The 24774-nt window shown below is 37.2% G+C and overlaps 1 protein-coding gene across 1 annotated transcript in view; it reads left to right on the top strand.

Annotated features, from left to right (window-relative positions):
* Positions 1 to 24774, top strand: part of nompC (no mechanoreceptor potential C) — a 182909-nt gene that overhangs the window by 146185 nt on the left and 11950 nt on the right. The window contains 20 exon segments of the mRNA XM_067101634.1: positions 2658 to 2869; positions 3209 to 3331; positions 3799 to 3939; positions 4266 to 4349; positions 5407 to 5583; positions 5693 to 5845; positions 7092 to 7292; positions 7654 to 7860; positions 8773 to 8917; positions 9268 to 9476; positions 9888 to 9968; positions 10194 to 10310; positions 11282 to 11488; positions 13378 to 13509; positions 14495 to 14665; positions 15196 to 15326; positions 15489 to 15638; positions 15945 to 16136; positions 16623 to 16882; positions 17055 to 17179. Coding sequence (XP_066957735.1) covers positions 2658 to 2869; positions 3209 to 3331; positions 3799 to 3939; positions 4266 to 4349; positions 5407 to 5583; positions 5693 to 5845; positions 7092 to 7292; positions 7654 to 7860; positions 8773 to 8917; positions 9268 to 9476; positions 9888 to 9968; positions 10194 to 10310; positions 11282 to 11488; positions 13378 to 13509; positions 14495 to 14665; positions 15196 to 15326; positions 15489 to 15638; positions 15945 to 16136; positions 16623 to 16882; positions 17055 to 17179 — 3218 coding nt within the window.

The following is a 24774-nucleotide window of genomic DNA, read 5'->3' as shown; positions in this document are numbered from 1 at the left end:
GACAAGGAGAGGTTCCAGACATCCTTAGATTAGTAGGCTACTATACATCTTTGCAAGAGCTGGTTATTATTGTTCAGAAGATGAACCCTATTCATATGGAACAAGCAGACAGGGCCCACTGACTTGAAATTCATGCTTCCTATGAATATGGTGTTCATTAGAACGAAGTAACAGGAAGTTAAGGACATACAAAACGAGAAGATCACACTTATTAAAAAATAAAAAATAAATTAACAAATTAATAAATAGATAAATGAAAGTATTAAAATGCAAGGAGAGTTGCATTACGGTAGTAAAACACCGCATCTTCGCTTGAACTTTTGAATTTCCAGCTGCACGACATCCTCAGGGAGACCGTTCCACATTCCAACGGTGTGAGGAATGAAGAACCTCTGGAATTGAGAAGTTCGACAGCGAGGCACATTTATTGCATATTGATGGATGCTGTTCAGCGAATCTGGTCGCTCTCTCTCGGCAGAAAAAGGGGATCAGGGATCAGTTGTGAACATGAAAGATCTTTATAAAAATGCAACTTATGAAAAACTGACAAACAAGAGACCATCCGTCGATGATTCAAGTCATAACCGCTAATATTCGGAAACAGAAACCTACCACCACGAACCACTCTGTCTAAAAGAGATAAATCTCTGGCAGAAGCAGACATCCACACAGGAGAAGAGTATTGTAGTAAAGAAATTACAAATAACCTAAAACAGATTGCAATTATTTCATTACTGCTATGAATGTATGGGACCTTATGTACAATACCTAACTTTCGTGTGGCATTTGCTGGCACTTTCATTAAATGTTTCTCAAGTAAGGATGCGAGTCAAAAGTCACACCTAGAATAGTTAAAACTTCAGACTCATTCCACCTGAAGAGGGGAAGGGGTGTAAAATTTGTACGAGATCTGCTAATCAACAGTGTTTTCGTTTTACTAGAGTTCAGCCTGTGGTAATCCAAAGTATTTTCTTACAACGACCAACGCTCCCTAACTCTCCTTTTAAAGGGGAACAGGTCCTTGTGAAAGATTTGTCAAAAGGTAGAAGTTGGGGACAAAAGGAATTCCGGAGGTTGACATGAATTACAATGATGGAATGAGAAACCTTTTAGAGAATGACATAAGGTCAAGGTTCATGCGTTTCTCTTAAGATGGGGAAACTTATCCCATGAGGCAGGAGGTGCAAAAACTCCTAGACATTCTGAGATAATGTGGAAGGTAACAAAAATTTCATCTGTTAAAATAGTGAACAATATTCATGAACATGGATTTCAATCAATGGAGCAAATATTTCTAAAATAAGTAAGAACACGCGATAATATGCAAATAAAAGTAGATTAAAGTGAAACCATGTCAATGAGTAACATGAAGATCATTTTCAGTTTTCTTACCCCGGATTTTTGCATTTTCTTCATCTCTGATTCGACACTTAATTCTCATAATCTGTCACTTTTCTGAGCTAACGCTACATCCAGATGACTTGGAATTCTTCACAGTGACCGAAGAGTATCTAATGCCTAAGTGATCAGCTATTCTGTGTATATAGTTACTCTTGTAAAAAAATATCCTAGTTGATGTGTTGTAATCCCATACTGTGAGAGACCGGTAATTAGATCATTAACATATCTAGCTTACAAATAAAGCATAAGAATGCTTATAATACATGTTTTTTTTTCTCTCTCTAAAGCTTCATTACTCGTAGGCTCTTGGTAGTTATCATATTTCATTCATCTAATCCTTATCAAACTGCTTTCGTATTTAAATGTTAATGCCATCAAATTTAGAATCATGATTGACCAACACTAACATGCTGTGTCTTTCTAAAACAGTAGATTTCAAGATTTAATCGATATTCTTATGGTATGGCTGGAATTACTGATGGCAGGATAATAAGTATTGGAGGTTTACGGTCCTGTAAAAACAATAATGTCTTCTACAAGGAATTCTGCAGAAGATAAGTCACAAATAATGCTTTTATATAAAAGAGTTATCTTTGACTTAATCTTTTGTAGAATTTCTTGTAGAAGACATATCTGGACATTTAGGAAAAGAAGTAATCTGAATGTTAACATTATTACAGCTTAAGAGAAGTTTTGTAATTCTTTGCTAATGTGGCTTCTGTGACCAGGAATGCACAGTCTCGCCATCCTAAATTTCAGTTTTACCATGAGCCTTTTTCTTGACAGCACTGAGGATGTAGTGTCCTCATGTACAATTTTCAATCCTGACATTGTAAGACCATGTCTAAAAAGCTTCCTTTTCAGGTAACCTTAAACCAGTCAGCTTAATTGTAAGTTAATTGTGGTGTTTAAACTTAGTTCTGGCACTAATAAAAATTATGATACTGTCTTGTTTTAAACGTTTTCCTGATTCATAAATAATGCTTTTTTTAAGTCACTTTTTGAGCCTGTGTTACCAGATATGGTCTCTGATTTACCAGTATATGTAAAAAATAGGCTACTCGCTTTACAAGAGCCTTTGTTGGGATAAAGCTAGCTTATGTAAAGAATACCCAGGCATTTACATTGCTTGTTTCTTTTAATCTATCATCAAAGTATATTATTCACCACGAACGCTATAAATTCTTATTGTAAAGTAGCTGAATTAAATGAAGTACATTATGGGTACGCGTGCTGATTGCAAAACTCGTTCTCAGGTGGTGCTGCGAGGGAGTCGGCGCTCCATCTAGCGGCAAGGGTGGAAGACGGAGAGAAGTGCGCGGAAATGTTGCTCAAATCTGGCGCTGACGTTAACCTGCCTAAGGAAGACGGACAGACGCCTCTTCACTTGGCTTCCTTTAATGGTAACCTGAAGACCCTTAATCTACTACTCGAGGATGAAAAGGCTGCGCCCCTGATCCAGTCGAAGGTGGAGTGACTGAACTCATTTTTGTATCACTGGTATTCAGTGGCCGCCTCTGTATAGGGACATTTCACAAATGAACTTACGCTGGGAGTTGACATTTTTCTTGTAGCGTCATTTAGTCTGTATCTTAACCCTGAATAATCTTATTGTATCACTGTATCCTATCATGAAATCCTGTTTCATGAAATCAGGATTAGGCTATCAACAACTTCGACTTATTAGTTACAGAATTTAGACACTTTCTACTGTACTTATTTCACGTTTCCATAATTGCTAAATATCGTCTGTTCACTTGATGTACGACACCACCGGTACGACTTAATTCAAATCTTTGTCATTCAGGATGGAGAGACAGCGCTGCATTTAGCTTGCTCTGCCTGTAGAGTTGATGTAGTGAGGACGTTGATAGACCACGTCATGGCGAAAGGTGGTAAAGCACAAGTTGTGAAATTCATCAACACTAAGGTAAGAAACTGGGCTCTGTTCATTCCTGATTTCAGTCAGGCCACGATTTACATTCCTAAGATTCTTGACTCAGTGTTTCAGAATGAAACACAAGACTGAAGGAAATTACGAAGACAGTATTCAGATGATGTATTATCAAGACCTTGTTACCGATATTTTAAATATATGTACTGTATTAGGAATATATTTTTATTGTTTAGTATTGGCTAAGTAAAAATATTGTCAGGTACGTATAGTGTATTGATTTGTATAATATTTTGCACATTACGAATTAAAAATGTATTCAATAACAAAAAAAAAAGAAACAATAACATGAAGTAGCAACTAAACTTGAGTAAGGGACACTCGCGCAATAATAATTTTATTTCTGGAATTAAATGTTCATTTAAGAAATGGTCATGAACCCTCCCACAAGTAGAACGCATTTCAAAGCTATGACAAGTGACTGATAAAATGTCGTATTTCAGAATAACCTCGGGGAAACTGCTCTTCATATGACCGCTGGGCTGAATAAGAGTAAAGCAAAAATAAAAGCCGGAGACGACCAGGAAATTGCCAACCTCTTGCTATCTAACGGAGCTGAGCTTCTGGTTCACACCAATAAGGTAATCTCTCTCTCTCTCTCTCTCTCTCTCTCTCTCTCTCTCTACTCCGAAATTTTTAAAGGGTGTCATAGTACAAAGCTAACTATTTGCATGGGATATCCGTGTTATATCAAACAACACTAGAAAAGAATTAGACAAATAATGTCTATATTATTTTATTTTGACCGCATTTACATTCGTCGTTTTATCAGTTAACGTAAGATTTGTGGTATTAACATAAACTTCTGATATATATATATATATATATATATATATATATATATATATATATATATATATATATATATATATATATATATCATATATTATAATCAATTTTGCCAACAGACGCATGAGACTCAATCCACTACGCTTCTACCTCGGGCAATGAGGCTGTTTTGACGGAGATGTTACGATTTGCTCCAAAGGATAAGGTTTGTTTGCTTAGTGTGCATTAACTGATAGACTGATTTTGTAAGCTTATAAAACTTTGAAGTTAATCAAAACACGTAAGCTTGCAAGATGTGCGGAATGAAAATATTGTAATTGATTTACAGACATGCCATCAATCTTAATCTTCTTCAGCTGAACATATAAAATGTACTGTCAGAGACTGTAGGTATGATCTTCTGTTAGCTGTCATATTTTCTCGTTATCCTACTTATATTGTAGTTCCCTTGGTTAAGTTTTTCATTATCTTACTACCGTTTTTATCAACGGGGAGGTCGTGTTTATCAGTATCCACTAATAAGAAAACAGAATAAACTTAGTAATCGTTAATCAGGAATTTTACTTTTGAAAATTACGTGCAGGTGATAGAATTTATCTCTCATTCAGGTGATGCATAGTTTTTATGACATTTGTCAGAATCTATTGCATTATACTTACGATCATATTCCCATTTACTATTTTATTTAATTTTTCCTAATTAAAAGTAAATATTTTTGCTTTTAAATAGCAGACCGATTATGGTTTTACGTCAAATATCACAGTAAGAATTGTGATTAATAATTTTAGCTGTTAAAATTACTAACAACATAAGTATTACTTAGGCAAATCCTTGAGCACTGTCATTTTGATATTATAATTGTCACAATATAGTGTAAAGCCACTTAACCTTGATGATGATTATGAGTTCACTTTCCATCTATGCCCTTTGAAGAGCAGGATAATGATTCAGTATTAGATCGAAGTTAGATTTGCTAAGGGCCCCCAAAGGAATTCAAATTTTCTATGAGGAAAATAAGCCGAATTAATTTACTGTAGACTTCACAAAATTTACAGTTGTAAATATTAAATATGCCATAGTTCCCCAAGGCAATACAATTTTCTATAGGAACTAGAGAAAACTATTCATTTCATGGCAAACTTTTAAAAAGTCTTCGATGTGATATTACTTCATTGTACCACACAGGAACCGCTACGGTTGAGTCCTGGTACTACAATCGCAAAATATTTTACTGCTCGTTTAACTGATATAACTTTTCATAGCTTCAACAACTGATGAACGGACAATCGACTCGTGGTTGGTCTCCTTTGCTCAACGCGTCAGACAAAGGCCACGATGGCATCGTCTCCATGTTGCTGGACCACCAGGCTCGTGTCGACGTTTTCGACCACGAGGGAAAAGCAGCCTTACACTTAGCTGCTGAACATGGGTACATGCTGGTAAGTTTTACAAATAAGGGTGTAATAGCACATGCACCTAAAGTGTTCTGAGTGTATAAGTATACAAAAAGTATACAAGAAACTGAATAAAACTAAACTCCTTTTATAGGTTTGTGACGCCCTGTTGCATCATAAAGCTTTCGTGAATGCCCGTACGATGTCTGGAATGACTGCGCTTCATTTGGCAGCCCAGAAAGGGTACACGGAACTCGTGAGAACGTTAATTACTCAAAATGCAGCTCAGAAAGAAGGCTTAACGTTGGTAAGTTATTATTATTATTATTATTATTATTATTATTATTATTATTATTATTATTATTATTATTATTATAAAAATGCTAAGCATTTATTTTCATGGCATAAATCACAATGGTACGAGAAGAGGAAAAAAGTAGGTTGAGTGAAACAGAATTCATATAAATAAAGATTATAAGTAAGAAATAATAGGCGCTTGGTAAAGAAAGAAAAAAAGAGTTGTGCTTGGCAGTCCTCAACAAGAATGAGTCTTTAAGTCAGGTAACCTTCCAAGAAGTTATTTAACTTGCATGAACTTTCTAAATTGGGAGCAAACTTTTGCTCTTCTTTATGACAAGAGCTTATTGGTAAATTAAGTTGATGACTTATGATCAACAGATAAAATACAGGTTATTCCTAGTTTATCACAACTTTAAATTCTTGGGTAGAGATTGTTTGAATCATTAATCATTTAATTATGAAGGGGATCGACAAGCTATTTGCGTGAAATATATCTAAATTTGTCCCGAGAAAGTGGAAGCAAAATCTTAAAACCTGGTGTTTCTAAGTTTTATCATAAATAGCAGTTCAAGAGAAGGTAATATTTTCCTACTAGCTTATGAAGGGTCAAATACTGAGAGACCTAGAAAGTAAATAATTGAAATATTATGAAACAGTTATGAAAGGGGTTGGACTGCGTAAAAAAAAAAAAAAAAAGACAGCGCATGAGAGAGGGTTCTCACTTGTGTTGATACATCCAAAATCGTGTTTCACAGTAATAACATAAGCCATAAAACACTTATTTTAAAGAAATATCGGCCCTCATTTGACTCTTAACTGGAAGGATAGCAGTTATGAGGGGCAATACTATCTTATTATTCTATATAAGGAATCCCACCCCACCTTCCCTTTTTATTAAATTAATATGATTTGCTTGGTATGTGAAGCATCAGTTTAAACGTTCCCATACTATCATTAAAGAAGATTATTTCATGTTTAATCTTGTACAACTTCAATTGAATTTCATCCTTTCGCTCCTCAAGGGAACATGATAGACAACATGGCTCCATACAGTCTTGTGAAATGTAAATTAGTGAATGATATTTATCTTTGATTTGTTTATCATATTTCCGATGCCTATCTGTTCGTATAAGTCAGCTGCTTTCCACGATGTCCAACGGTAGCATAACAGTATTTATCTCTTATCATCAGTAAACTACCACGCCCTGAACAAAAACCCGATACAATAATACTGAATTTTTTTTTTACCCAAGACGCGACAAACGCCCCTGCACTTAGCTGCCGAGTCAGGTCAGCTGGAAGTCTGCGAGACGTTGTTGCAATTAGGAGCGGATACCAACGCTACGAACAACGCAGGCCAGAAGCCAATTCATGTGGCTGCTATGCACAATAACTCCGAGGTTGTCAAACTCTTCCTTAAATCTTCACCGGAATTAGTAACCACGGCCGATAAGGTAGGTGTTTGCTGAGTGGGAATACTGTACTCATAGGACAGTAGTTTTACATTCTCAAGACTTGATATAATATATTCTATGTTTATGTTGTGATATTTTGCTGATAAAATGACAGCAAGTCCATTGTGTATTCCTGCAAGTTTGTTGTACTTGGAACTTATTGTTGATGTGACTCTGATAAGATCAGGTCAAAGTTTATTGGAAATCTGCACCTTATGAAACTTAATTTTAGTAATTACAACAAATCAGGACCACTTATATTTCCCATTCTTCTGTAATTCGTGATAGGTTCTTTTACAGCTAAACATAGAATTGCATTCCAGTTTTTGTTGTCATTGACAAATGGACTTATCTTCTGTAGGATGGGAATACCTGCGCCCACATAGCAGCATTACAAGGTTCTGTCGATGTCGTGAGGGAGCTTATGAGGCATAACAGAGGAATTATTATTAATGGCAGAAACCGAGTGGGTGACTCCATGACCCTCCATCTGGCAGCTGAAGGAGGGCACGCGAAGCTTGTTAAATTTCTCATAGAAAACGGAGCTTCCCCCAAAGCAGAAAACGGAGTAAGGTTTACCTCTTTTGTTTCATAAGTTATGATACTAATATCCATTACAGTCAGCTGAGTCCATAAAATGAAATTGACTTGAGATATGCAACACACTAAAAAATAAGGAATAAGTGTATATGCAAAATTATAGCCTATTTCACCTTCATTAAAAGATATATAGCACAATTCATAAAAATCTTGGAAAATATTTTGAATTTTGAAATGATTAATTTCAACACTAAAAGATTACCTGATACACAAATATACATACATACGCACACACATACACACACACATATATAAAACCCAGTTGGTTGGTTGGCTTAGATTAAACCAACACACGTAACTAGAGTGGTTGGGGTGAAGATACGAATTTAAGATATAAAAATATAACCTCTAGTTTTCTAGATGAATATGCGGCAATCAGAGTTATACGCCCTCTTTACAACACATTTAAAGCAATTTAAAAGTCGAAAATGATGATAAATTTGAGAGTTTAAATCCTATATTAATCAATGAGCAGGATATAATTATGGTGAATCCCACACTCTAAATTTATAATCCAATTTTTAAACATTAGTTTAAAAGTTGGGTTTAATGTAGACACTACGAAAAGATTTTTGCAGCACCCTTTCGGCTCGCAGCTGCACCGATTCTTTAGCTTTTTACTCTACCTCCATTCAGCTCCGTTTCTTCAATCTTGCTGTCCAACCTCTCTAACTATTGCTTCTTAGTGCAACTAAAGGGTTTTCTCCCAGTTCTACCTGTAGATCCTTGTACTTCATCTCCTATATTTCCTGGATCTCCTTATCTTGCTGCCCAACCACTCCAACACCCTCTCTTCACTGTCTTGAGCACTGGATGGGGCAAGTGCCCCAGAGTTTGCCTTGACAGTCTAACTTCCATAAAATCAAAATCACATCAACAGGAAGGTTTCACGGCAGTCCATTTAGCAGCTAGATATGGCCACATTCAAGTCTTAGAAACACTACGGGAGGTCACCAGCCTTCGCATCCATAGCAAGAAGCTGGGTCTTTTCGCTCTGCATATTGCGGCTCATTATGGTCAAAATGGTATGTATTGTTTATTTAAATTGGCCTTATGCCAGGACTGGCTCTTGCTGCTAGAGCAGCCAGTAAAATTGTTAGTTTTGATATACTTTTGGTAATATTAGGAAGATTTCAGCAACAGAGTTCTGTAACGTGCATGGGCAATGAATGAATTGGTCTTTAACCAGTAGTTTCAATTGTTTTTCCTTTGTAATATGAGTACTGAAGGAACTCTGTGGAATCTTGATTAATGTCAAAATTTGTTACCAACTAATTTCGCTAATCTGTGCTACTGCTGTGACAAACAGTGGCCACAACTATCCCAAACTGAATGCTCAGATTAGTAACATTGCTTTCTTTCTTCTTCTTCTCAGAAATCGTTCGAGAGCTGCTGTCTCACATTCCCGCCACCATCAAATCCGAGCCTCCGATGATGACGGGGGGTCGGCCCTTTCTGCCTGACCTCGGCGCCGAGGCAGATCTGACGCCCCTGCATTTAGCCGCCCATGAGGGCAATGAGGGCGTCGTCAGGATACTTTTCAACATTCCGGGCGTTCAGCCGGATGTGACGTCCAGACTCAATGTAATTTCATGCGAATTTTATTTACGTAAAAACGATGTAGAGATAGAGTTGGATGGTCATATGTACATAGCATCTTACATGCGTCATTTGCATGCAACTACGTGTTATTATTATTATTATTATTATTATTATTATTATTATTATTATTATTTATTATTATTATTATTATTATTATTATTCAGACTCACTGGAACGAAACCATCTAAAATTTAAATTGATTTTCCGCATAAAAAAGAAAACTATTTTTAGAAAAGTGGAACAAGAGATGTAAGAGAGTAATGGTAAAATTAAGATTAAAACGACAAATGGATAAAGCAGGGTCGTGTACGGATAAGATAATGAATATCACAAGTGAAATATGACCTTGACACAAAGAACAAAATGTTCATCTATCACTTCTTTTTGCACCAGGAATACACCCCTCTACACTTGGCCTGCATCGGAGGTCACACGTCCGTTGTCAGTCTGTTGTTGTCGAAGTCGACGAAGCAGGTCAGGTTATAATTTTCTGACTAGAAACACAAGATGGAACATGAGTTAAAATTGTCACAAAAACATCCGATTTTGTATAAGTCTCAGAAAGTTCTGATCTGCTTGAAAAACTCCTTCATCATAATTTTATGAGTATATAGTGATTTTGCTAAAAAACTCAACTGCAACAAATCTCAACAGCCTAAACGTAGTATATAATATATATAACGATGAATATCTCCGTAGATTATGAAAATGGACAAGAGAGGGCGAACGGCAATGCACATTGCCGCCACCAACGGCCACCCGCATCTCGTCACGCTCCTCATGGGACAAGGAGCCGAGCTCGGAGCCAGAGATAGGGTACGTGGACTATCAGAGTATAACTTTAATTCCAATGGACTAAGAAAAATACTCTTATTCTAAAGTGAGGTTTCTCATTTGTATGGCCCACTAACAAGAAATATTTCAAATGGATTTAGTGTTCGAGAAAAACAAAATAAAAAATTTTACTTGGTATGAAGCTGAGTCTATATTTCGCAAGTTATTTTATGATATCTTTGTGTTCAGGTGAGTGAAATGATCAATTTCGTGCGTTTTTATTAACTTGAAAAATAAATAAATAAAGTAATAATTTCCAATTGTTTGAAATTTTAAATCTAAGGTCTGAGAAACTTAATTTTAGCTTTAACAGAAATTAATTACTACTAATGAAAATCCCAACCAGTTATCCGATTTCACTTGACGTTAGCTCTAACGAAAATTATATTACACCTGAAAATTCCTACCCACTCATACAAGAGCAATCACAAATATAAAAAGTATAAATCCAGAAACTTTCAAACTGAATTCTTGAAACATATCCTAGATGAAATCTAGTGGTCACATTAAAGTTTTCTTGATTTCATTTTTACTTTCGAATCAAAGGTTCTCAGTGAAAAGACGTTTATTAATATAAGGGAACACAGAAGGTGTGAGGTTATTGCATGTAGCTGTTACATTTCATCTAGCACGAGGCGGAAAACTTTTGCAGGACCGCCTTAGGGGGTTAGAGCCGTCAGTGCACCTCACCTGGTGCACTGTAAGCATTGCTAAAGGTTGTTTGCAGCTTCCCTTCGGCCCCTAGCTGCACCCTCTTTTACTTTACCTCCATTCCTGCCTCCTTTCTTCCTTCTTGCTGCCCAACCACTCCAACTCCCCCTTTCCATTGTCGGAAGTGCTGAATGGCTGGAGGTGCCCCCGCGCTTGGCTTTGTGCCAAAGTCCCGTAAATCTGTCTGTCAGCCAATCAAAAGAATTGCATCAGAATTTCATAAACTAAATCAACTTTTGCAGGATGGGTTGACGCCTCTGCACTACAGCGCCAAAGCGGGCCATCTGGAAGTGGCCAAAGTCCTGGTGGAGGCGGGAGCCAATCCTGAGGACAAATCCAACGAGGACAAGACGCCCATCACCTTTGCCGTGTCCAACGAACATGTCGATGTCTACAACTACCTCATTAACAAGAAGCACGATTCTTATAAGCTGTTAGCGGACAAAAAGGTGAGTGTCTTCCCTCTCGTTTTGAGAACTAATTTGTCACTTCCCCACGTTTCTAAAGGCGCAGTTTTCAACTAAATGCAGTGATGGATGTGCAGTCTTTATTTGTAAATAGTATTGGATAATTTTTCTTTTTGATTACGTCAAATTCTCTGGGTAGATTTTTTCAGTTTTGAGTTACTTTATTGTGCATTTGCTTTTAACTTTACTGTGTCGCTAGTGTAAAGGAAACACCCCAATATAGTATTCTTAGTATCAATTAAATTTTCATAGTACTAAATATGTGCGCTCATCGAAAAGCACATTGAAACCAAAGCACGTATTTGATAATGAATGCTAATATCTAGACAATTTGGTATCTGGATTTATAATTTGTTGGAAAATGAAACTGTTGGTGTATTTTCGAGCCCTTTTCAAATGTAGATTGAAAAAATCTAACTTCATCTTGATATTGCAAAGGAACCTACAGCAGCCTTCTCATCTGAATATAAGATTTATGGTGACCGTGACCGGAATAATTTTAGCAGATATGAAAGGGTTCCCAAACAAGGCGCCTAGGGTTGAATAATAGCAGCAGCAGTGGTAGCATTAGTTGGAGAGAGAGAGAGAGAGAGAGAGAGAGAGAGAGAGAGAGAGAGAGAGAGAGAGAGAGAGAGAGAGAGAGAGAGAGAGAGAGAGAGTAAATGAAATTTGTAACTACTGGTTATTCTATTCCTTGGTTTAAAGGAAGCTGACCAAAAATTATCCTTGAAACAGGGAGAGTGGAAAATGCACAGGATTTTATGTCATGAACTTTTTAATGATATGTGAAATAGCATGATGAATATTAGATGAACAGATATAAATCTTTAAGATAACTGGTGAAATAAACCATAGATGTTAATATTGTGAGAAATGTGGATAGAGCAACATTTGTTAGTATGTTTGATTGTTTTAATACACATTCAGTTTACGTTTTAAATGTTTGATATATACATATATATATAAATATATATATAGTAAATATATATATATATATATATATATATATATTATATCTATGCATATATATATATATATATATATATATATATATATATATATATATATATATATATGTATATATATATATATATATATATATATATGTATATATATGTATATATATATATATATATATATATATATATATATATATATATATATATATATATATATATATATATATATATATATTAAAAACATTTTAAAACTGTAAATATACTACGGAAAACTTTGACTTTCATGAGACGTGATGAAATAAAAGTCAGTGCTTTCAATAACCTACAGTTCTTCATAGCCTGTCTGTACTAAATGCCACTTCTTGACGGTTGAGCTCCAAGGGACAGAAGATTAGTGCCAGATCACCTATCTTTATTACAAGTCATTAATTATGAGCACTATCACCTGCAACTTTGCAATCAACGCCCCGTTGTGGTAACTGATGCTCATCATCTGTGAGCTCTGGGATAGCCTATATAACATGGTCTAACATTCCTTCTCTTTGACTCACATGTGGCCTTTGTTTTTCTTCTTAGTCCTCCCTGTACTTCTCTAATTATGTTTGTGATTGGACCGGGTTCATCCTTTACCCTACGAAAGTTAGCTTTAGATTTTATCTGTGATTTTCTCCGTCTTAGTTTTGCGTCAGCATTGTTTATGTGGCTTTGTTGAGTACCATCTGCTCTGGAGTTAGGTCTACCTTTTTAAATGGAAAGGAGGCCATGTCGGCTATGGCTGTCAAAATCAAGCTCAGTGGTTGTAAGGAAAATGTATCAAAGGTGATGAGAAAACAGCTTCCTGATAAGAGGCAGGGAGAGACAGATTGACGGACAGATAGACAGATGATCATGTACTGTTTATTCTCTTTGCAGTTTATATTGGACCTTTCAGCCTTAGCAAAGAAACACGACCACAAACCTTTGGAAGAGTTTATTTTACTGTCTCCTGCTCCAGTTGATATTGCTACAAAATTAGCTCATAGCCTTCTTATCCTCTCCGACAAGGTCAGTAAACCCATCTTTATTTGTTTCTGTGTACATGAACATAATGATTATTATCTGATTAAAAAGGTTTCTCTGACATCTCTTTGTAAAGAAAGTTCTTATCTTCTGTAATGTTTCTGCACTTTGATTTTGGCAGCAACATTATTATGTTTTAAATTTCTTCTGCCTGATGAAAAAGAATCACGTTCGCCGTTCTAAGAATTGTTCACGTGTATTTTATGATTTCTTTACTGTTTTACGTTTAAACTTATTTTATTTTTGAATCACCAATGCTGATGTCTGCATATGAAATGCATGTTCCATATCTGCACCGAACACATGATTTCCATGTCTGCATTTTGCAATGCTAAATCTTCTTCCACGAGAGATGTGCCGTTACAAGGAAAGCAATTGTCTTCATTAGTATCGTGTACGTATTCTCCAGTTTTTAATGTTTGTACATGTAAGGTAAAACTTCCCTAATTATGGCATATCTTCAGAGCATGTTTCACTCTCCTGTTATATTTTTGTATTCTTTTTATGTTGTTTATTTCACTGCTAAGAGAGGGAAATGCTCACATTACCTCATTTCGTTAATATCTTTAGACATGTATTTTCACAATATTTTTCAAATGGAATAAAATATTATTTTCTGAAGAGGCATTTCTTGAGCGAGTTGCACTACAGATCAAGCACCTCGAAGGAATTTTTTAAGAAGGTAGTTTTAGTTTTGGTATTCTATGTGTTTGTTTGTAATAGAATATGCAATGAACATTAAGCAGGAAACATTTTCATTTATCACAGACATTCTTATTGTCCGTTTGTCACACTGCTTACCCACACCTCTGACCAGCAGCAAAAATATGAGCATGTCACTTTTCTTAAATTGATTGACACCTATGTTTACTCTTTGCTTCCTTCCCTAATGTTTGCCTTAACAAAAATGTTTCTTAAAACATCAATATTTCATCGTGAAAACGATTAAATTTATCTGCAATGAATTCAGGAGAAGGAGAGTAGCCGTGATTTGGTAGAATCTTCAGTCTTCTGCGAGGCTCTGGCAACGGAGTTGGTCGCCATCTCTTCAGCAACAGCCTCTCCCGGTATTATCCTGCGTGCGGTCGACAACAGAAACGTCGTGCTCTTGGATTCGTTGATAGAGCACGAACAAAAAGAGGTATGTTTCCCTTCTCGTTGAAAGAGAGACGCCTGTTTAGAGAAGCCACACTAACAGTATGCAAGGGAATGTAAGGCGGCAGTGTCAATAGGACATTCACTTCTCTAAGCAGTCGTTCTCTTTGAAAAGGAAAGGATAAATAGGTACCTTATCTTATTAAGAATGTGGCTCTGATGCTGCGATTCTCTATGAAGAAATGGTTAACCTGTTTTAGTTCTTTCACGTACTACCCACGTATGATAATGTAACACTTGTATTAAAAAGTTTATGTTAGAGTATTCGCGGTAATTAGAAAAAAAATTATGTAAGTTAGTATCTGGAACACAATATTTTCAAAAGCTTTGGTCTAATCTTCCAGTAAATTAGACACAATAACTTAAAAAGCGTTTCCTACACAATCGAAGTTAAAGAACTCTATTCACTGGGAATTACATTGCTCTATTGACTGTGACTTTAAGTAATTCCTTAAAATGCTCTTTTGATTATGCCTTCAAGTAATTCCTTGAAATAACAACCGTTACTCGCCGTAGGTGATTGCTCATCCAGCCGTGCAGCGGTATTTAAATGACGTCTGGATGGGGAGTCTGGAATGGGCTGGGTGGAAAATTTTCGCAATGGGCGTCGCCTTCTTTTTTCTTCCTCCTATTTGGATATTCTTTAGGTAAGTCTTCCGTAGGTTTTCTCAAGGTCTGATGAGAAATTAAGTCATCTTGACAATGTGTAGTTTTCAGAAGAAATGACTAAACAACTCAGCCATTTGCTCATTTCATTTGTTTGCAGGTCTGCGGTCCAATTCCTTAACTCTTCTTCTTGTTTCCCACAGTATGCCCTTAGGTCACATGTACAACGAAGTCCCCGTCGTCAAGTTCATGGCTTACCTCGTTTCTCACATGTACATGTTAATATTAATGATCATATCGGTTGCCATGCCTCTGAGGCCTATATGGGAGAACGTAAATCTCATGCCGAATTGGTAAGTAACAAATCCTCCCACCTGGCGTTGAATAAAGAACTCTAGCTTACCTTTTCATTGGTAAAGGTTTTTATGTTCTGATTATATATATATATATATATATATATATATATATATATATATATATATATATATATATATATATATATATACATACATATATACATATATATTCACAGAAATCAATTGTAACTTAAAATCAACAAGACTGCAGCTGAAGGCTCAAAACAAGAAAACAATTGATATAAAGATATCGCTAATGAATCAACTTGAATCTTTCCGATGACATATTCCTGTTTCCCTCAGGTACGAGTGGTGCCTTCTACTGTGGTTTAGCGGGAATTTAGTGATGGAGCTGACCAACCGAGGAGACTTAGCGGGTTTAGGCTGGATCAAAATTATAGTGCTGGTTTTAGGCGGCCTGGGAGTTCTAATTCATCTTATAGCGTTCTTTTATATGAATAACGTGGAGGTTGTACAAGAACTTTTATATATCAGGTAATCTGCTGATTATTCCGTTTCTGCTAATGAAAGTTTCAGGCTGTCGCTATATATCCACAGTCATTTTCATTTTCGCTTGTGAAGATGTGATCAGTTCATTTCCAAATGACACATGCTGATTCATCTATGGAAAATTGATTATTATTGAATCGCTTCCTTCAAGCTGGTTAAACATTCTTATACTTGAGTAATTTCTTTTAGGTTGAAAAAATACGAGTTTATAGGAAAAACTAATTATTTTGATTTTGATGTGAAGGTAGAAACTGCCTCCTTATCACAGTAACTTTACAATAAGTAAACTGCGATTCTTATGCCGGCAATAAGTCATCTAAAACTAAAAACAGAAAAAAAGATTATTGTATTTGGAAGTGTCGTTAGGGGGGAGTCATATTCGAGTAATTAATCATCACATAAGTTGCTATTCAAAATTGATCATAAAGCGCAACGGCTGAGATGACTTATAAACATGTTCTTACTTCGCAGGAACAATATGATAGCGCTGGCGATGTTGTGCGCGTCGGTGCAGATTTTAGACTTCTTGTCCTTCCATCATCTCTTCGGCCCCTGGACAGTTATCATCGGGAAGCTGATGGTTGATCTGGGCATGTTCTTGATCATCCTCTGCATTTTCGTCTTTGGGTTTTCCATGTATGTGGCTGCCCTGTACAACCCCGTCAGACCTACGTACACGGACTTCAATAACACCAGCACCGAGAGAGTAGGGTCTGGGTACCCGCCTGCAGGTGAGCTTATGAGAACATCCCTAAGACTTTCTAAAGCTGATCAACTTCAGAATTCTCGTGTTATGATACAGTTTGCAATAGATTATGCAGATATTCACGTTGAGATAAGGTTTTACCAGAGCTCGTATCAAACTTCCAAGGAAAATCACGAATGTGCAACAACATCTTTCAGAGGCGCCAATTCAGACTCCAATCCAGACGGGGGAGATGCTCTTCTTCTCTCTCTTCGGTCTCGTGGAACCCGACTACATGCCTCCTTTCTACAGCCATCCATCCTGGGCTCAAAGCCTAATGAAGGTGAGTGGAACCTTCCTCGCGTTTAGGCAATTTGCATTACACGCGATAAGGCTAAGAGCACAGAGCGTGCACTGGAGTGGCGGCTCCCAGGGCGGCCATATTGAAAGGTCTCGGTCCAGCCCATAGTACAATACTTTATTATTATTATTATTATTATTATTATTATTATTATTATTATTATTATTATTATTATTATTATTATTATTATTATTACTTGACCCAATTTCACAGCGAAAAATTACCTTACAAAAACAGGTTGGCCTAAGCACTCCAACTCTTGTGGTCAAGGCCTAAGCATCTGCTCTTGGATCTAAGCAGTGTTTAGCATAAATGGCTCCTGTAAATTACAGAACTTTCTTTGCATACTGTCGCTAAACACTAACTAAACAGTAATGTACAATCACTAAACACTCACACTTACTATACACTTACACTCACTTACTATACACTCGCACTCATCAAACACTCACACTTACTATACACTCACACTCAATAACACTAAGCACTCACCGAATACTCACCACGCACTAAGCACTTACTAAACGCTCACTAAACACTCATTAAACACTAAACACTCAATAAATACTCACTGCACCCCAAACAATCAGTAAACATTCACTAAACACTCAATCCTAAACATTCATTAAACACTAAACACTCACTAAGCATTCACTAAGTACTCACTATACACTAAACATTCACTAAGGACTCACTATACACCAAACATTCACTAAACATTCACTAAGCACTCTACTATACTAAAACGTTCACTAAGCACTCATTATATGCTAAACACTCACTAAACCCTAAACACTCATTTAACACTAAGTACTCACTAAACTTTAAATGCTCATTAAATCCCTAAAAACTCATTAAACACTAAACAGTCAATAAACATTCATTAATCCCTCATCAAACACTCACGAAACACTTACACACTAAACATTCACTGAATACTTACTAAACATTCACTAAACACTGACATTCACAAAACATTCACTAAACCCTAAACAATCACTAAACATTCACTGAATGCTTCCACACTAAACACTCACTAAACACTAATATTCACTAAATATTCACTAAACCCTAAGCACTCACTAAACACACACTAAACACACACTAAACATTCACTAAACCCTAAACACTCACTAAACATTCACTGAATGCTTACACACTAAACATTCACTACATTCACTAAACACTAGCATTCATAAAACATTCACTGAACCATAAACACTCATTAAACATTCACTGAATACTTACACACTAAACATTCACTGAGTAAATACACACTAAACATTCACTGAACACTAACACGCACTAAACCTTCACTAAACCCTAAACACTCACTAAACACTTACACACACTAAGCATTCACTAAACCCTAAACACTCACTAAACATTCACTGAATACTTACATACTAAACATTCACTAAACACTAACATTCACAAGATATTCACTAAACACTAACATTCACAAGATATTCACTAAACATTCACTGAATACTTACACACTAAACATTCACTAACATTCACAAATCATTCACTAAGCCTTAAACACTCACTAAACATTCACTGAATATTCACACAATAAACATCACTAACATTCACAAAACATTTGCTAAACCCTTAAGACTCACTAAACATTCACTGAATACTTACACAATAAACATTCACTAACATTCACTAAACATTCACTAAACCCTAAACACTCACTGAACATTCACTGAATACTTACACATTAAACATTCACTAACATTCACAAAACATTCACTAAACCTTAAACTAAACATTCACTAACACTTACTCATAAACATTCACTAAACACTTATTAAACATTAACGATAAAAAAAATTCACAATCACACTAAGCCCTGTTCAATTTGCGGGTTACCAGACATTTAAAGATGGCTGCAAGGCTTTGCAGTGCTGCCCTGGTGGAAGACCACCGAACTATGTAGTGCTGGTATAGAGATCGCAACTCCAGGTATATACCCTCTATGTTCCAAGTGGATCTTGTTTGATCATTCTTGTCATCCCAGGGGTGACAGTAGGGAATCTGGGAATTCTGAAGGTTTCTGGGAATTCCGGAGGCTTCTGGGGCTTCCTAAGGCTTCAAGGCAATCTCCAGGCTCTGTAGCCTTTGGTTTTCTAGCACAATACTCAAGAGCAGAGTTTTATGGAGAAGAAATCGGAGACAAAAGGCTTCGAAGAATTCTGTGGGGAGGCCCATGTTTTGGAAATGAATAAACCTAAGTTCTTGGAGATGAATTCCAGAGGCACTGAAGCCTTTGGAAATGCCCATTGTATTCTCCAGGAATGCTTCAGGAGCTGAAGACTGCTTTAAAGGATCCTGGAGTCATGAAGACATCTTCAAGAATACCCAGAAGTCTTCTCTCGTCATCAGGAGATATCTATATATTTCAGTAAGAGGGAATCCCATAAGATTACAGAAGACGACTCGTTAAAATGATCTGAAACCTTCGGGATTTTCCTTGAAGACATTTTGGAATCCTTCAGTCTCCAGCTCCTGGAAGAAAAGAGAAATGCCATTCGTGCATGCACCAAACTCCAAAGTCTCCAGGAACAATCTATGAGATGCTTCAAATCGTCTGGAAGCCTTCAGAGAGAGCAAGTGTCATATTTGAAAAGTTGGGTAAGAGAAAGCAAAGAATATGGTCCGACCCAGGGCTGCTTCCTCGGAAAGGTCTGGGGAAGGGGCCTGAGAGGGCCCAAACCCCCTTCAAGGATGGGCCCCAAAGCCCCAAAGGCTCGCCAGTCTTTTGAGGGCAGCCTTGAAGGAAGGGTCCGGCCCAGAGGCTGCTCCTCGGAGGAAGGCAGGTATCCTGCCAGGCTGGGGGAAGCGGGCCTGAAGAGGGCCCAAAACCCTCAAGGATGAGTCCCAAAAGCCCCCAAGGCTGGCCAGTCTCTTGAGGGCAGCCTTGAAGGGAAGGGTCCGAACCAGAGGCTGCTTCCTCGGAGGAAGGCAGGTATCCTGCCAGGCTGGGGAAGCGGGCCTGGAGAGGGCCCAAAAACTTCAAGGATGAGGCCCAAAAGCCCCCAAGGCTCGCCAGTCTCTTGAGGGCAGCCTTGAAGGGAAGGGTCTGACCCAGAGGCTGCTTCCTCGGAGGAAGGCAGGTATCCTGCCAGGCTGGGGAAGCGGGCCTGGAGAGGGCCCAGAAACTTCAAGGATGAGGCCCAAAAGCCCAACCAGGCTGGCCAGTCTCTTGAGGGCAGCCTTGAAGGGAAGGGTCTGACCCAGAGGCTGCTTCCTTGGAAGAAGGCAGGTATCCTGCCAGGCTGGGGAAGCGGGCCTGGAGAGGGCCCAAAACCCTCAAGGATGAGGCCCCAAAAGCCCCAAGGCTCGCCAGTCTCTTGAGGGCAGCCTTGAAGGGAAGGGCCCGACCCAGAGGCTGCTTCCTTGGAGGAAGGCAGGTATCCTGCCAGGCTGGGGAAGCAGACCTGGAGAGGGCCCAGCCCCTCAAGGATGGGCCCCAAAAGGCCCCAAGGCTGGCCAGTCTCTTGAGGGCAGCCTTGAAGGAAAGGTCCGACCCAGAGGCTGCTTCCTTGGAGGAAGGCAGGTATCCTGCCAGGCTGGGGAAGTAGGCCTGGAGAGGGCCCCAAAACTTCAAGGATGAGACCCAAAAGCCCCCAAGGCTGGCCAGTCTCTTGAGGGCAGCCTTGAAGGGAAGGGTCCGACCCAGAGGCTGCTATCTCGGAGGAAGGCAGGTATCCTGCCAGGCTGGGGAAGCAGGCCTGGAGAGGGTCCTAGAACTTCAAGGATGAGGCCCAAAATCCTCATAATTATTATTATTACTATTATCATAATGAGATGGGATCCCTACTGTAGGAGAGTCAACAGCAGAGTCAACAAGAGGCCAGTCAGAATCCTCCAGTCCTGCTAAACTTGTCGGGGTTTGTTCCTCCTGCTTTGTTTCTTCTTCCTCTGGACTTCCTCCGCTTTCATCGCTGAGCTTTTCCTTCGACGAGACAATTTGCGGTTCCTTCTCAGCCAAGCCCCGTTAGAGAGACAGAGTTCGATCGTCCAGCTTCTGGACCTTCGACTGGACACTTAAATTATCCCTCTGGACCTATTTTCCAAGACTGTTGTCAAGAGCGCCATTTCTTGCTCGAGGAACATGAACTTCTTGGCGTGAGGCTCGCAGGCGTCCTTCCAGCTCTTCCCTCATCTTCTTTCTCTCCACTTCATGGGCCTTTACCTTTTCCTCGAGATAGGCGATGTAGACCTCATTCACATTTTTTATTTATCTTCCACTTCGAGTATTTTTCCTTTGTTCTTTTCATGTTCTGTTTCTTGGCGAACGAGGAAGTCCTTCAGTTATTCGATATCCTTTTCTTTCTTAATCATGGCATCCTCCCATTCTTCATTTTTCTTCTTTGGGCATTCGTTATTCGAGGAGAGGTCCTTATTTTTGCTTTCAATTTTCCTTATCACTCCCTTTATAAACAATAACACTGATCCAAAAAGATTCATAGCCAACAATTGTGCACAAACGTTCCCATACTGGAAACATGGTACCTTTCCTTCTATTTCTAACGGAAACCAGAATAAAAAAGGAGAAAAAGACAATTTTCCAAAATATGATTTGAGAAAAGTGCTGAAGTCTTCAGTTCAGGCGAAATAAGATTCCAGGGGAAAAGAATTTGTCTCTTGTACATGTTTCTAGAAATGGACTTGGAATCTAGACTCTAAAAATACTGACCAGACCTAAAATTACTTAATTATTGGTGTCTCTCATTAAATCTGCTTTATAAACCACTGAAAAAATCGTTAAGAGCCTCATATCTGCGCATACAAAATGGAATTAATGAAGCAATAGCATTTTACCTTATATATAATAAACGCTAGTATTCATGCTCATTCATTCATTCACACACACACACACACACACACACACACACACACACATATATATATATATATATATATATATATATATATATATATATATATATATATATATATATATATATATATATGTGTGTGTGTGTGTGTGTGTATGAATAAATGAATAAGCATGCATACTAGCGTTTATTATATATAAGGTAAAATGCTATTGCTTTATTAATTCCATTTTGTATGCACAGATATGAGGCTCTTAACGATTTTATTCAGTTGTTTATAAAGCAGATTTAATGAGAGACACCAATTATTAAGTAATTTTAGGTCTGGTCAATAGGCTTCTTAGTTGCAATCAAGGGGAGCATCTAGGAAAAGGCATACGTATATCATATCACAGTTTATTATTTAACAATGTCACATTACCTCATCAAGTCTAAACTGAGCTAAAAAGAAACTTCTTTTTAGCTCAGTTTAGCCTTGATGATGCAATGTGACATTGCTAAATGCCGTCGGCAATAATAGTGTGATATGATACATGTATGTCTTCTCCTGGATGTCCCTTTGATAGCAATATATATATATATATATATATATATATATATATATATATATATATATATATATATATATATATATATATATATATATATATATATATACTGTATGTATAACTGAATCACGAAAATATGGAACGTGATGAATATATAAATAAAGATAAAATCCACGAAGGAAACGAAAACACTGGAGTGCTGCGAGGCCTTTCGACGCTAGGTCCTTTACTTAGCAGCCTGCGGAAACACTGGTGTGCTGCGAGGCCTTTCGACGACAGGTCCTTTACTCAGCAGACTGCTAAGTAAAGGACCTAGCGTCGAAAGGCCTCGCAGCACTCCAGTGTTTCCGTTTCTTCTTTTTATCTTATATTTTATATTATATATATATATATATATATATATATATATATATATATATATATATATATATATATATATATATATATATATATATATATATATATATATATATATATATATATATACATTGTTTACATTGTTTCGTTAAATGTGAGTTTTCCTTAGCAACATTCTTCAGGGTGTGACGTCCCTGCCTACACGACTTAGGGTAGAAGAGACCCTTTAACCTCTGGAAGCAACGCTTCTGGGAGAAGAACACTCCGAAATCAAACCAGTGAGTGGAAGGGATTCTTCAGCCATGGTAGGCAGCCTTTCCAAGAGAAGATTACTCTGAATGCAAACCTTGTTATCCAACCTTGGACTGTGCTTGAGGGTACAAACAGGCAGTTTTCCTCTTTTTTGTTCATTTCCCGTTTTTTCTCTGCCAAATTTTTCCTTCTGGGTATTGTATAATTTAACTTCTTAATCCATCCCCAGTTGTTGTGGCAAACTTGGCTGGATTCTTATTTGCCTTACAAGGTGTACAGGCTCCACTTCGTTGACCAATTTCTTCTGGCGCTTCAATATAAATAAATATATATATATATATATATATATATATATATATATATATATATATATATATATATATATATGTATATATGTATATATATTGGTATATATATTGGTATAGCTGTGTTGTATCCTAATGTTAAAGCCTAGTACTAATGAGAGGTGTTGTTCAGGCGTCCTGTATAATTCATTGGGTACCCAAGAAACAATTCTCTCACGAGGCACAATCATTTCCCTCCTTCAGGAGACTACCCTATCGCTTCCTTTCTGGTGAAGCCCCAAACATTCCCTTTTCCTCCTTCCTCCATTTATCGGAAACATTCCCCTGAAAACCTTTGATGCTCTTCGTTTCGTCTTTTCCCTCGATGTCAAGAACGTCTCTCTCTCTCTCTCTCTCTCTCTCTCTTTTTATTTTGATGCAATCTGTAACTATATTAGTTTTTATCAGATGAATTTTATCATTTCCTTCTCTCTCTCTCTCTCTCTCTCTCTCTCTCTCTCTCTCTCTATCTTTATTTTGATGCAATCTGGACCTATTTTAGTTTTTATCAGATGAATTTAAGCATCTTCAATTTTTCTGTAATCTCTCTCTCTCTCTCTAAATTTCTCTCTATTTTGATGCAATCTCAAACTATTTCAGTTTTTATCAGATAAATTTTATTATTTCCTTTATTTCCTTTAGTCTTTCTTTTTCTCTCTCTCTCTTTCTCTTTCTGATGCAATCTGGAACTGAATTTCATTTTTAATTTCAGATGAATTTCTGTCTATGTCCTGTCTGTCTCTCTCTCTCTCTCTGACGTAACCTGATACTATCCGGTTTTTATTAGGCGAATTTTATAATTTCCTTTAATTTTTCTGTAATCTTTCTCTCTCTCTCTGTTTTGGTGCAATCTCAAACTATTTCAGTTTTTATCAGATAGATTTTATTATTTCCTTTAAATTTTCTTTAATCTCTCTCTCTCTCTCTCTCTTGATGCAATCGGTAACTATTTCATTTTTTTATCAGATGAATTTCATTATTTCCTTTAATTTCACTCTCTCTCTCTCTCTCTCTCTCTCTCTCTCTCTCTCTCTCTCTCTCTCTCTCTCTCTCTCTCTCTCTCTCTCTCTCATTTGTTTGATGCAATCTTGAACCTTTTTAGTTTTGATTGAATGAATTTTTTTAATTTCCTCTAATTTTTTTATAATATTTTCTCTCTCTCTCTCTCTCTCTCTCTCTCTCTCTCTCTCTCTCTCTCTCTCTATTTTTACGCAACCTAACACTAT

Source organism: Macrobrachium rosenbergii, chromosome 57, assembly GCF_040412425.1.
Source record: "Macrobrachium rosenbergii isolate ZJJX-2024 chromosome 57, ASM4041242v1, whole genome shotgun sequence".
In the NCBI taxonomy this organism is placed as follows: domain Eukaryota; kingdom Metazoa; phylum Arthropoda; class Malacostraca; order Decapoda; family Palaemonidae; genus Macrobrachium; species Macrobrachium rosenbergii.
The sequence above is the reverse complement of the archived record's forward strand: the minus strand, read 5'-3'. Positions and strand labels throughout refer to the sequence as shown.